The sequence below is a fragment of the Salminus brasiliensis genome, chromosome 4, assembly GCF_030463535.1.
Source record: "Salminus brasiliensis chromosome 4, fSalBra1.hap2, whole genome shotgun sequence".
NCBI lineage: Eukaryota > Metazoa > Chordata > Actinopteri > Characiformes > Bryconidae > Salminus > Salminus brasiliensis.
In genome coordinates, this window is record NC_132881.1 from 856684 (window position 1) to 869571 (window position 12888).

At 47.0% G+C, this 12888-nt stretch overlaps 1 protein-coding gene across 1 annotated transcript in view; it reads right to left on the reverse strand.

Moving 5' to 3' along the window:
• rtn1a (reticulon 1a) overlaps positions 1 to 12888 on the reverse strand; it is a 30357-nt gene that overhangs the window by 15473 nt on the left and 1996 nt on the right. Inside the window, exons 2-3 of the mRNA XM_072677264.1 lie at positions 7192 to 7980; positions 5724 to 6593 (exon numbers count right to left, since the gene is read on the reverse strand). Coding sequence (XP_072533365.1) covers positions 5724 to 6593; positions 7192 to 7980 — 1659 coding nt within the window. The remainder of the gene's footprint in view (positions 1 to 5723; positions 6594 to 7191; positions 7981 to 12888) is intronic.

Consider the following 12888-nt stretch of genomic DNA (forward strand, 5'->3'; position numbering starts at 1 on the left):
TTGTCTCTGTCTCTCTCTCTCTCTCTCTCTCTCTGTCTCTCTCTGTCTCTCTCTCTCTCTCTGTCTGTCTCTCTCTCTCTCCCTATCTCTCTCTCTCGCTTCCTATCTCGCTCTCTCTTCTTATCTCGCGCGCTCTCTTCTTATCTCGTGTGCTCTCTCTCTTCTTATCTTGCGCTCTCTCTTCCTATCTCTCCTCCTATCTCGTTCTCTCTCTTCTTATCTTGCGCTCTCTTCCCATCTCGCTCTCTCTCTTCCTATCTCGCTCTCTCTCTCTTCCTATCTCTCGCTTTCTCTCTTCCTCTCTCTCTCTTCCTATCTCGCTCTCTCTTCTTATCTCTTGCTCTCTCTTCCTATCTCTCCCTTTCTCTCTCTTCCTATCTCGTTCTCTTGCTCTCTTTCTCTCTCTCTCTTCCAATCTTGCGCTCCCTCTTTCTATCTCGCTCTCTCTTCTTATCTCGCGCTCTCTCTTCCTATCTCTCCTCCTATCTCGTTCTCTCTCTTCTTATCTTGCGCTCTCTCTTCCCATCTCGCTCTCTCTCCTCCTATCTCGTTCTCTCTCTTCTTATCTTGCGCTCTCTCTTCCTATCTCTCCTCCTATCTCTCTTCCTATCTCTCCTCCTATCTCGTTCTCTCTCTTCTTATCTTGCGTTCTCTCTTCCCATCTCGCTCTCTCTCTTCCTATCTCGTTCTCTCTCTTCTTATCTCGCTCTCTCTTCCTATCTCGTTCTCTTGCTCTCTTTCTCTCTCTCTCTTCCAATCTTGCGCTCCCTCTTTCTATCTCGCTCTCTCTTCTTATCTCGCGCTCTCTTCCTATCTCTCCTCCTATCTCGTTCTCTCTCTTCTTATCTTGCGCTCTCTCTTCTTCCCATCTCGCTCTCTCTCTTCCTATCTCGCTCTCTCTTCCTATCTCGCTCTCTCTCTTCCTATCTCGTTCTCTCTCTTCTATCTCGCTCTCTCTCTCTTCCTATCTCGCTCTCTCTCTCTTCCTATCTCGTGCTCTCGCTCTCTTTCTCTCTCTCGCTCTCTTTTCCTATCTCTCACTCTCTCTCTCTTCCTATCTCTCTCTCTTCCTAGCTCGTGCTCTCTCTCTCTCTCTCTCTCTCTCTCGCTCCTCTCATCTCTCTCTCTCTCTCTCTCTCTCTCTCTCTCATAAAAGCATACAAGGAGGGAACACCCCACAAGACCTGCCTGATGTTTTTTAGGAGATGTTCTGACCCAGTCATTATCTAGAACAGCACAGTTTCTCAGATTCTTACGCTTGTCCATTTTTCCTGCTCCAGCACCTTCATTACTTTTAAGAACTGACCGTTCACTGCTTAACAGATCCACCCCTGGACAGACAGGAGCCCCTGACCCAGATCCTCAGTGCTCTTCACTTCAGCTGGCGCTGGTACTAATGTAATGGCAGATCAGTGTAAGTGATGATCACCATCTCGTCACTGTATTTATGAATATTGAACACAATATTTACAGCGATAAAGAATTATTTTAATCTTTCAGCATCCTCTCTCTCTCTCTCCCTCCCTCTCTCAATCTCCCTCTCTCGCTGTCTCTCTCTCGCTGTCTCTCTCTCCCTCTCCCTCTTTGTCTCTCTCTCTCTCTCTCTCTCTCTTTCTCGCTGTCTCTCTCTCCCTCGCTGTCTCTCTCTCTCTCTCTCGCTGTCTCTCTCTCCATCTCTCCCTCTCCCTCTTTGTCTCTCTCTCTCCCTCTCTCCCCTCTCCCTCTTTCTCTCTCTCTCTCTCGCTCTCTCTCTTGCTGTCTCTCTCTCCCTCTCCCTCTTTGTCTCTCTCTCTGTCTCTCCCCCCTCTCTCTCCCTCTCTCTCTGTCCCTCCTTTAAACCTCTCGCCATGGCGATAGCCAATCGCACCTCAAGATGTCACCCTAAGCCCACTCCCCATCCATGTTGCTATAGCAACAGCAGAGCCTAAGCGAGAGGTGTGTGTGTGTGTGTGTGTGTGTGTGTGTGTGTGTGTGTGTGTGTGTGTGTGTGTGTGTGTGTGTGTGTGTGAGTTTTCTCCACGATAAAAAGGACTTCAGTGGTAAAATCTGCAGGTCCTTCTGTCGCCCCCTACAGGCTGAAATGAAAGCATTTAAGAAAGCGATGACCTGCTTTTCTGTGTTCCAGAAGCTTCAGTCTGTGTGTGTGTGTGTGTGTGTGTGTGTGTGTGTGAGTGAGAGAGAGAGAGAGAGGGAGAGAGATAATGGTTGCTGCCATGGTGTGTTTGTTACATCATCGAATACAGTAAAACAGAATCTGGGTGAATACATACAGGACATTATTACATATTGAGACACACTGTATTGACACAAGTATTGGGACACCTGCTCACTGCTTCTTCTGGAATTAAGAGCTGATCCTGCTTCTGTTGGAGTAACTGTCTCTACTGTCCAGAGAAGAAGACTTTCTACTAGAGTTTGGTGGGACATTGCTGTGAGGATTTGATTGGCATTCAGTGACAAGAGGTGAGGATGTTTGAGGATGATCACCACCCCCACCTCATCCCAAAAGTACTGGATGGAGCTCCACCACCATCATTCCAGAGAACACAGTTCCTCCACAGCTCCTCAATGCTGGGGGGCTTTATACCCCTCTAGCCCACGCCTGGCATTAGGCAGCATGGAGCCAATAGGGTCATGATGTTGATCTGCTCCAGAGAGTCCTATTCTATTGGCAGTAACTTCTTCTCTACAGGGACTAGACAAGCTGTGTGTGTGCATTTGCACATCTGTGTCAGCAATGGGTGCAGCTTAAAGTAGCTGAATGTGTTTATTATAAGGGGTGTCCACAAACATTTGTACAGTACATAATGCATATGGTGCGTGTTATTATTACAGGTGTGTGTGTGTGTGTGTGTGTGTGTGTGTGTGTGTGTGTGTGTGTGTGTGTGTGTGTGTGTGTGTGTGTTGCCCCAGTTTACAAGAACTTTCATAAACACAGTTTTTACAGTGACTCAAAGAGTCAAAGACATCAGCGTCTGCCCTGAAAAATACACACACACACACACACACACACACACACACACACACACACACACACACCTCTGTGCCTCACTCTACACACTGAGGCATGTTTCTGCCTCCTGAGTGATTTCAGGCCCCAGATGGCTCTCAGTAACTCCGCCTGCCTCACACACAGCGCTGGCTGCAAACACACTGCTTGGGGGAGGGGTGTGTATTGAGGGTCAGCCGGTTCATCTGTGTCTGAGGATTTACAAACAAAATTATTATGCCATCATATCAGCGTATCCCATCATGCTCTGCTTTCTCTCAATGAGTTGATCAGGGGAGTAAAATGTGAATGTGTGAACAGGTCTGCACACAGCGGCGTCTCACTCCCCTCAGAATCACCCCTTACACTACTTCTCCCATATAGTCCATTCAGCTTATATATTCTATACACTCCATATAGTCTATACACTCTATACACTCCATAAAGTATATCTTATATAGTCCATTCAGCTTATATATTCTATACACTCTCAATAGTCCATACACTCCATCCTCTCCATAAAGTATATGTCCATTCATCTTATATAGTCTATACACTCTAAAAGTATATCGCATATAATCCATTGAGCTTATATATTATATACTCTCCATATGTGCTATACAGTCCATACCCTCCATATATACTTTACATTTCATAAAGTACATCTCATATAGTTCATACAGCCCATGCATTCTGGTCAATACACTCAAGTCCATACAATACTGTATACTGTCTATACACTCTATACAGTCCACATATTCTGTACATCATATAGTTCATGTAGTGGCTGAGGAGTTGAGTGAGTTCTGATCTGCTGGTTTTCTGTAGGTGGCTTTTGTAAGCAAACCACTAGAAGGAGCCCAAAGTCTGGATTATGCTTTAAATTTCTTTCCACTGATCACAGCTCTATCTCTCTCTCTCTCCCTCGCTCTCTCACTCACTCACACACACCATCTCCATTGATGCAAAAAGGACAATACACGCTGATCAGTTCTTCACAGCAGTCCATTCACATACATTTACTTACAGAGGGCTTCTTCTGAGCAAAAGGTCACCTCCATCATACCTATTCCTGACCTAAACTGCCTCCTGAAGTCACCCCGCCTCGTTTAGTGCTGTTTCAGACGTGGTCGGTCAGAGGGTGCATGTATTATGTGCTGAAGCAGGAAAAATGGGCAAGCGTAAGTTTCTGAGCCACTGTGCCAGACTGCGACGGGGTCATGGAGACCCCGCCCACCTCACAGCTTACAGGACTTCTTAAAGGATCTGCTGATAAAATAAGTCCTGGTGCAGGACACCACAGCAGGACACCCTCAGAGGTCAGATTGGTACTGGCAAATACTCAACATTAAGGTACTCTGATCGGATTGCTATCGGCATATATTTAGCATTAAGGTACTTGGTATCAGCCAGTACTCTGCATTAAGGTACTTGGCATCAGTCAGTACTCTGCATTAAGGTACTTGGTATTAGCCAGTACTCTGCATTAAGGTACTTGGTATCAGCCAGTACTCTGCATTAAGGTACTTGGTATCAGCCAGTACTCTGCTTTAAGGTACTTGGTATTAGCCAGTACTCTGCATTAAGGTACTTGGTATCAGCCAGTACTCTGCATTAAGGTACTTGGTATCAGCCAGTACTCTGCTTTAAGGTACTTGGTATCAGCCAGTACTCTGCATTAAGGTACTTGGTATCAGCCAGTACTCTGCATTAAGGTACTTGGTATCAGCCAGTACTCTGCATTAAGGTACTTGGTATTAGCCAGTACTCTGCATTAAGGTACTTGGTATCAGCCAGTACTCTGCATTAAGGTACTTGGTATCAGCCAGTACTCTGCATTAAGGTACTTGGTATTAGCCAGTACTCTGCATTAAGGTACTTGGTATCAGCCAGTACTATGCATTAAGGTACTTGGCATCAGTCAGTACTCTGCATTAAGGTACTTGGTATCAGCCAGTACTCTGCATTAAGGTACTTGGTATCAGCCAGTACTCTGCTTTAAGGTACTTGGTATCAGCCAGTACTCTGTATTAAGGTACTTGGTATCAGCCAGTACTCTGCATTAAGGTACTTGGTGTCAGCCAGTACTCTGCATTAAGGTACTTGGTATCAGCCAGTACTATGCATTAAGGTACTTGGCATCAGTCAGTACTCTGCATTAAGGTACTTGGTATCAGCCAGTACTCTGCATTAAGGTACTTGGTATCAGCCAGTACTCTGCTTTAAGGTACTTGGTATCAGCCAGTACTCTGTATTAAGGTACTTGGTATCAGCCAGTACTCTGCTTTAAGGTACTTGGTATCAGCCAGTACTCTGCTTTAAGATACTTGGTATCAGCCAGTACTCTGCTTTAAGGTACTTGGTGTCAGCCAGTACTCTGCATTAAGGTACTTGGTATCAGCCAGTACTCTGCTTTAAGGTACTTGGTGTCAGCCAGTACTCTGCATTAAGGTACTTGGTATCAGCCAGTACTCTGCTTTAAGATACTTGGTATCAGCCAGTACTCTGCTTTAAGGTACTTGGTGTCAGCCAGTACTCTGCTTTAAGGTACTTGGTGTCAGCCAGTACTCTGCTTTAAGGTACTTGGTGTCAGCCAGTACTCTGCTTTAAGGTACTTGGTATCAGCCAGTACTCTGCATTAAGGTACTTGGTATCAGCCAGTACTCTGCATTAAGGTACTCGGATCAGTCTCAGCCGATACCCAGCATTAAGGTTCTGTTAGAGCTCATCTTACCTTTCTGTTTGCTGAAGTTCTGCAGGAGAGGAGGCAGCTCTGCTTTTTCAGCGCTGGCTGCTTTCGTCTCTCCGCTGCTCCAGCTCTTACTCTTGGAGTCCTCCAGGGCGCGCTGTTCTGCAGGAGCTGCGGACTTGCCCGTGGCAGGGGGGCGGGGTTTGTCTTCAGGTTGCTGTGGCTGAGGCTTGACCATCTCCACCGGCTTCTCGACCTCTCTGGGCTTCTCTTTCTCTTTCTCGTTTTCCTTCTCCTGTTTCTGGCTGCTGGCTGTCGGCTCGGCCGCGGGGCGGGGGGGCGAGATGGGGTTGGTGGAGATGTTCGGTGCCGGAGGGGAGCTTGGTTTCGGGGGGCAGTACCCCTGCTCCCTCTTGGGGCTCTCCTCAGAAGCCGATTCAATGAGCAGGTCGCTGTCCAGCTCGGCCTCCCGCTCTTCTCGAAGGAGGCTGTAGAGTGGAGGGTTGCCAGGTTGGGCGAAACCACCCTTGACATTGCTGGGAAGCTCGAAGGGATTGCTAGCGCTCGTCTTGTTAGCTGGCTGCATCTCGAATGGATTGCTAGCTTTATCTGAACCTTGGCTGACGTTGCTGGGCTGCCCAAAAGGGTTGCCAGATTGGCCGAATCCACCTTTTGCGCTCTGGACCTTGTCAAGCCTCGGGGAATCGAGATCTTCTGCCACTTGCTCGATTTCGGAGTCTCCAGATTCTGCCCCGCTGCCATCGTGGTCAAGTCCCCCGAATCCAGGTATGTCCCAGGGGTTGGAGGGCTTGGCAGGACCTTTCGTGTCCTGGTAAGGGGCGCTGCTATTCGGAACAGAGCTTGCTGCCTTTATCCCTGCAGGCTGGAACAAAATGTCTGAGGGGGATTCTCGTCCTGCAGGAGACAAAAAGGAACGATGGAAACTCGGATCAGATTGGGATCGACAGAAATTCAGCATTAAGGAGATCGGATTGGTATCAGCAGATTTACCAGCATCAAGGTACTCTGACTGGTATTGGTATTTACACATGCAGTACTCAGTATTAGGGTACTCTGATTGGATTGGTATTTACACATGCAGTACTCAGCATTAGGGTACTCTGATCGGATTGGTATTTACACATGCAGTACTCAGCATTAGGGTACTCTGATCGGATTGGTATTTACACATGCAGTACTCAGCATTAGGGTACTCTGATCGGATTGGTATTTACACATGCAGTACTCAGCATTAGGGTACTCTGATCGGATTGGTATTTACACATGCAGTACTCAGCATTAGGGTACTCTGATCGGATTGTATTTACACATGCAGTACTCAGCATTAAGGTACTCTGATCGGATTGGTACATACGTTTCTACAAACATGTAGCTACTAAATTCACACTAAAATATCTTTATTACTTTAGGTGGGCTACAATTTAGCACATTTTTTGGAGGTGACGTAAGTGTACACATAGTGAGAGAGAGGTAATTTAGGGGTGTGGCTTACCTGTAGGGGAGTGGTTAGGGGAGTGATTGGCAGAGGATGCGGCACTGTCGTCTTCTGGCTCCGACAGTGTTACTGTGGGAAGACCTTGCTGTCCAAAACTGAGCACGCTGTCTCTCTCTGTGGCGCCCCCTTGTGGAGACACCCTCTGTGGCTGGGTAGCCGGGTTATGGGAGTCGGTCGTCACAGTGATTTTCACCGGACTGGCTGTCTGCGGGGTTCCCATCATACGATAAGAGCGGTACTCTGCCGTTTCTTCGTCTGATGGATCCTCCACATAGGGAAAAGCGTGCTGACCTCCAGCTGACCCCAGGCCCTCTTTGGCCTCCACGCCTCCGGATGAAGGGGCGTTTTTCTCCAGGTAGCGCCCGAGGTCAAAGGGGTCTGGCTCGGGTTCCTTGTCCTGCTTCTTCGGCTGGAAACCCCGAAGGCCGCCCAAATCGTCGTCGTCATCTTCGTCGTAGCCCCTCATCGGCTGCTGCTTTGACTTGCCAGTTCCGAGGTTGCTAAGGTTACCAAGGTCACAGAGGTCGTCACTCATGTCCATGTAGTTGTATGGGTCGGTCCTGTGCGTCTGAAGGTCGCAGGGGTCACCGGGGGTCATGCCGATACCGGAGTCCATGCCGGCCGGGGCAGGAGGAGAGCGGTTTCCTTCGGAGGGGAAAAGTGGAGCGCCTCCACCGAACGGATTGGAGGAGGAGGAGGAGGAGGTGGAGTGTGAGGAGAGGAGGGAGGTGTAGAGGTCATCCTGCACAGGAGAAGACTTCTGGAAGAGGTCAGACATGGAGTCACCTGCAGAGAAAATGAGAAAGATTAAGACGATCTAACCTTATAAAAAAAAAAGTATTGGGACACCTGCTCATTCATTGTTTCTTCTTAATTAAAGGGGTTTAAAGAGTTTCTCCCGCTCCTGCTGTCTCCTGTCCAGGCAAGGAGAAGGCTTTCTAGTAGATTTTGAAGGAGCGTTGCTGTGAGGGTTTGATTGCATTCAGCCACAAGAGCGTTAGTGAGGTCAGGATGTTGGATGATGATCACCCCACCTCATCATCCCCACCTCCCAAACTCATCCCAAACCTATAGGATGAAGCTCCACCATTATTCAGAGAACACAATGCTGGGGGGCTTAATATCCCTCTAGCCATAAACTGTTAAACTCAGGCTAACACTAGTTAAAAACTACAGTACAGTACGATGTCATACAGCACAACACACTGTACCCTTACATCATTAACATATACTGACATTCCTACAGCTTAATTAACTTCACATTTATGAAATATGAAAAAATGACCATGATCTGACTAGACTACGAGCTACAGGGTTTAATGTTAGCATAGCATTTGTGTGTTTAAGTAAAGGACAAAATAATAATTCAATTCCTGATTTCTTTATTTATTCATTTATTCTGGTTTACTGTTCAGTGCAGTGGTCGATGTTTGGGTCATTAAAGTAATCCAGAGCTAAAGTCTAACTGATAAAGCGATTAGCATTTTAATCAAATTGCTAACTGCATTACATATTAGCTACGTTAGCCTCAGACGCTAAACTAAAGAAGCAGACAGAGGGGGATGAGCTGAGGGATGTTTTCCTCTAAACTGTCCCTTTAGCATGTCGGTAACACTTTTAACAGCAGCGTGTGTGTGTGTGTGTGTGTGTGTGTGTGTGTGTGTGTGTGTGTGTGCTGCATATGGGCGGTGGATCAGCAGTAAGAGGATTAGCTTTGACTTATTGCTGTGTAGGAGAGACAGCATATTGATCTTCACATCAGCGCTGTCCAGCTCAGCGTCCAGCTTTCACGCCGTCCATCCTGCACGATCAGCTCTGCTGAGGCAGATTTAATGATTTTAAGGCTCTCCTTAAGCCACGGCTTCACTTTCCCCTCTGTGGCCTTAATGGAGTCGATCAGCCCAGACGCGTCTGGAGTCTGACGTTTGCCATTGTTTACACTGAGGCTACGAGGCTAATGTAGCTAACATGGACTAAACACACAGACATACAGTTAGCACCATGCTAAAGGTATCGGCTTTAGCATCGTGGTACTTGTTAGCGTGTTAGCCGCTTTAGCCTCGTAGCTCCAGTTCTAAAACTAAGCAGGAACACTCTCTCAGCAGTGAGAGGTTCTACTGCAGAAGCTCCAGATCTCCTCAGAACTGATAAAGCAGCTGAACATGAATCCAGTAAAAAGGAGAAACAAGAGCTTCTCATTCTGAAGAAAGAAAGTAGTGAGATCTTGTCGGTGAGCTAGTCTGAAGAACAGAGCTCGGTTCCTCCAGGGTTCTCCTGGACGTCCCCCAGTCCAGCCAGCACAGCATGGAGGATGTGTTCACCTCCATCATCATCATCATCGGCAGCAGCAGCAGCAGCAGCTCACCTGATTTACCATCATTAAGCCCTGATTTACCACCAAACCAGGTGTTGATCTGAGGAGAACTCTAAATAACACTAGACTCCATGAGAGAGGAGAACTTTGGAGATGTTCTAATGAGCTCCTACTGACCAGATCAGCAGCTCTTCACTCAGATTCTCACAGGGGACTAACACTTCTGCACAGTGCTGTGTCTAATCAGTATTTTGGCAGATTTGAAAGTGGTTGCCTTCGTTTGCCCAGTGTGAAGTCCACCCGTGTTGCTAATGCGGTGTGTAACGTGCTGTGTTTTCACACACACACACACACACACACACACACACACACACACACACACACACACTCTGTGAGACAGTGTGGGGTTTTCATGCTCCGGGAGGATATAAATAGACCCCCTTCTGTTTGTGAGAATAGAGAGAAGGAATAGCGAGGGGGAGCAGCTACTCCTCTAAATAAACCAGAGAGAGAGAGAGAGAGAGAGGGGGAGAGACAGAGAGAGAGAGAGAGAGGGGGAGAGACAGAGAGAGACAGAGAGAGAGAGGGAGAGAGAGAGAGAGAGAGACTGTCTGAATGTGCGTTTGTGTGCCAGTTAAAAAGCAGTGTGTGTGTGTGTGTGTGTGTGTGTGTGTGTGTGTGTGTGTGTGTGTGTGTGTGTCAGTCAGTGTGCATGAGAGAGTGAAAGGAATTAAAGGGGAGGAAAAGGGAGTCGAGGCTCCAGGTCATGAATATTCGAGTTTGGGAAAGAGCTAGAGAGTGAGTGAGAGTGAGTGAGAGTGAGTGAGAGAGAGTGAGTGAGAGAGAGTGAGTGAGAGAGAGTGAGAGAGAGTGAGAGAGAGTGAGTGAGAGTGAGAGAGAGTGAGAGAGAGTGAGTGAGAGTGAGTGAGAGTGAGTGAGTGAGAGAGAGTGAGTGAGAGAGAGTGAGAGAGAGTGAGTGAGAGAGAGTGTGAGAGAGTGTGAGAGAGTGAGAGAGAGAGAGAGAAAGAGAGACAGAAGAGACAAAGGGAGAGAGAGAGGGAGGTGGGAAGGTGGGGGGTCTGCATAAGAGATGTCTCTTCTCCAGAGCTAAAAATAGCCGTTGGAGCAGTGATGGTCACTTCTTATAGATGAGGCCTTCCCTGCGTTTGGGTAGCCTGGTGGTGCAGGTCGGCTCTCAGTCCGTATCTGCGGGACCGAAAGTGGAACCATTACATGGTCTGATTGATGATAAAATCCATTTGAAGGTGAACTACACCCGTTTCTGTGGTTACGCCTCACCCGTTAGAATGGTTACACTACACCCTATTCAGTGGTCCAGCAATGGTTTCAATGGTAACGAATCAGCGTTCCCAATGTTATGGCACACATGACATTCCATAGTTAGACCTCACCCGTTTCCATGGTTATGCTGTTCCTGCATCAGTGGCTGAACTACACCCGTTTCCATAGTTAGGCCTCACAGTTTCCATAGTAATGATGTTCCTGCATCAGTGGCTGAACTACACCCGTTTCCATGGTTACACAGCACCAATTTCTATGGTTACATTACACTACTTTTTATGTGGTTTCAGTGCTCATGTTTCCATGGCTACACTAGACTGATCTCTGTGATTACACTACACCCATCTGCATAGCAATACTATACTCATTTGTATGATTATGCTCCACCCATTTGCATGGCTACACTACACCCGATTCCATGGTTACTCTACATTTACTTCCATTTCACACCTGTTTCTATTGTAAGGCTACACTGATTTCAGTAACTAAACTACGCCCGTTTCCATAGTTACACTACAGCTGTTTCCTTGACTAGCTTACACAAGCTTCCAGTGTTACACCTATGCTACACCTATGCAACATTTTTTTTTCTTTACCTGTACCTGTACACCTGTTTCCATAGCCACACTACACTGATTTCCATGGTTACTCTGCAGCCCTTTCTATTGTTAGGCTACTAATGTTTCCATGGCTACACTACACTGATTTCCATGGTTATATTCCAGCCATTTATTAAGTTATGATACATTAAGTTTTAATTGTTAGACTAGACTGATTTTCATGGCTGTGCTATGCTATGCTACGCTACGCTGCACCCATCATGCAGTTAGGACTTGGTCAGTGACGGGAGCTAAAAGCATCGTAAATACATCGGATAAAATTAGAAAAATCGGATAAATCGTGATCTTTAAAACGCTCCAAATGAAGAGTAGTGCGTACACTGACGTGGAATCTGGCAACAAGACGAACGTTAGCGGGAGGCGGGACCTCCATGAGCATCACTGAACCTTGAGGGTCAATGACCCAAGCACTTTTGGTAGTTACTGACCACTGCATACCATAAACACCCCACAGACCATGTTCTGACCCGGTCATTATCTAGAACATCACTGTCTGGTTCCTGTCTCAGTTCACTCACTGACTGATATGTAGATCCACCCCTCTACAGACAGGAGCCACTGGACCCAGAGTTCTTCACTTCAGCTGGTACTAATGTAATGGCTGATCGCTGTATAATGAGCAATTGGATCATCAGTGCTGGCTCTGTATCTGTGGATCTCCAGACTGAAGCCAAACGAGAAGATTTCTGAATTATTGAGCAAGTTTAAATAATGCAGCTGAAGAGAGGCAGCGCTGAGACAGGACTGGGACAGGAGCAGCAGGCACAGCGTGTAAACACCCACCCCACACCACCACCACACACACACCCCCAACCCCACCACACACACTTTCAAAACAAAAGCAAACTAAGGCATCAGTTAGCATAGAAGTTAATAGAAATACACTATATGACAAAAGTATTGGGACATCTGCTTATTCACTGTCTCTTCTGAAATCAAGGGTATTAAAGAGTTGATCCTGCTTCTGTAGGAGTAACTGTCTCTACTGTCCAGAGAAGAAGACTTTCTACTAGATTCTGGAGGAGGAGCATTGCTGTGAGGATTTGATTGCATTCAGTGACAAGAGAATATTCTTTAGTGAGGTCGGGATGTTGGAGGATGATCACCACCCCACCTCATCATCCCCAACTCATCCCATTCAAAAGTACTGGATGGAGCTCCTCCTCCACCATCATTCCAGAGAACACAGTTCCTCGACAGCTCAATGCTGGGGGGCTTTATACCCCTCTACTAGCCCACGCCTGGCATTAGGCAGCATGGTGCTGATAGTGTCATGATGTTGATCAGCTTCAGAGAGTCCTATTCTATTGGCAGCACTTCTTCTCTACAGATATTTGGACACACAGTGACGTCTATGTTGTTGTTATGCCGACACTTCAGCCTCCACCCAGTTCTCATATTTACTTTTTCTGTTTGGATTTTTCCCAGTTTTCTCCCCAGTTTAGTCATTCAGCTAGG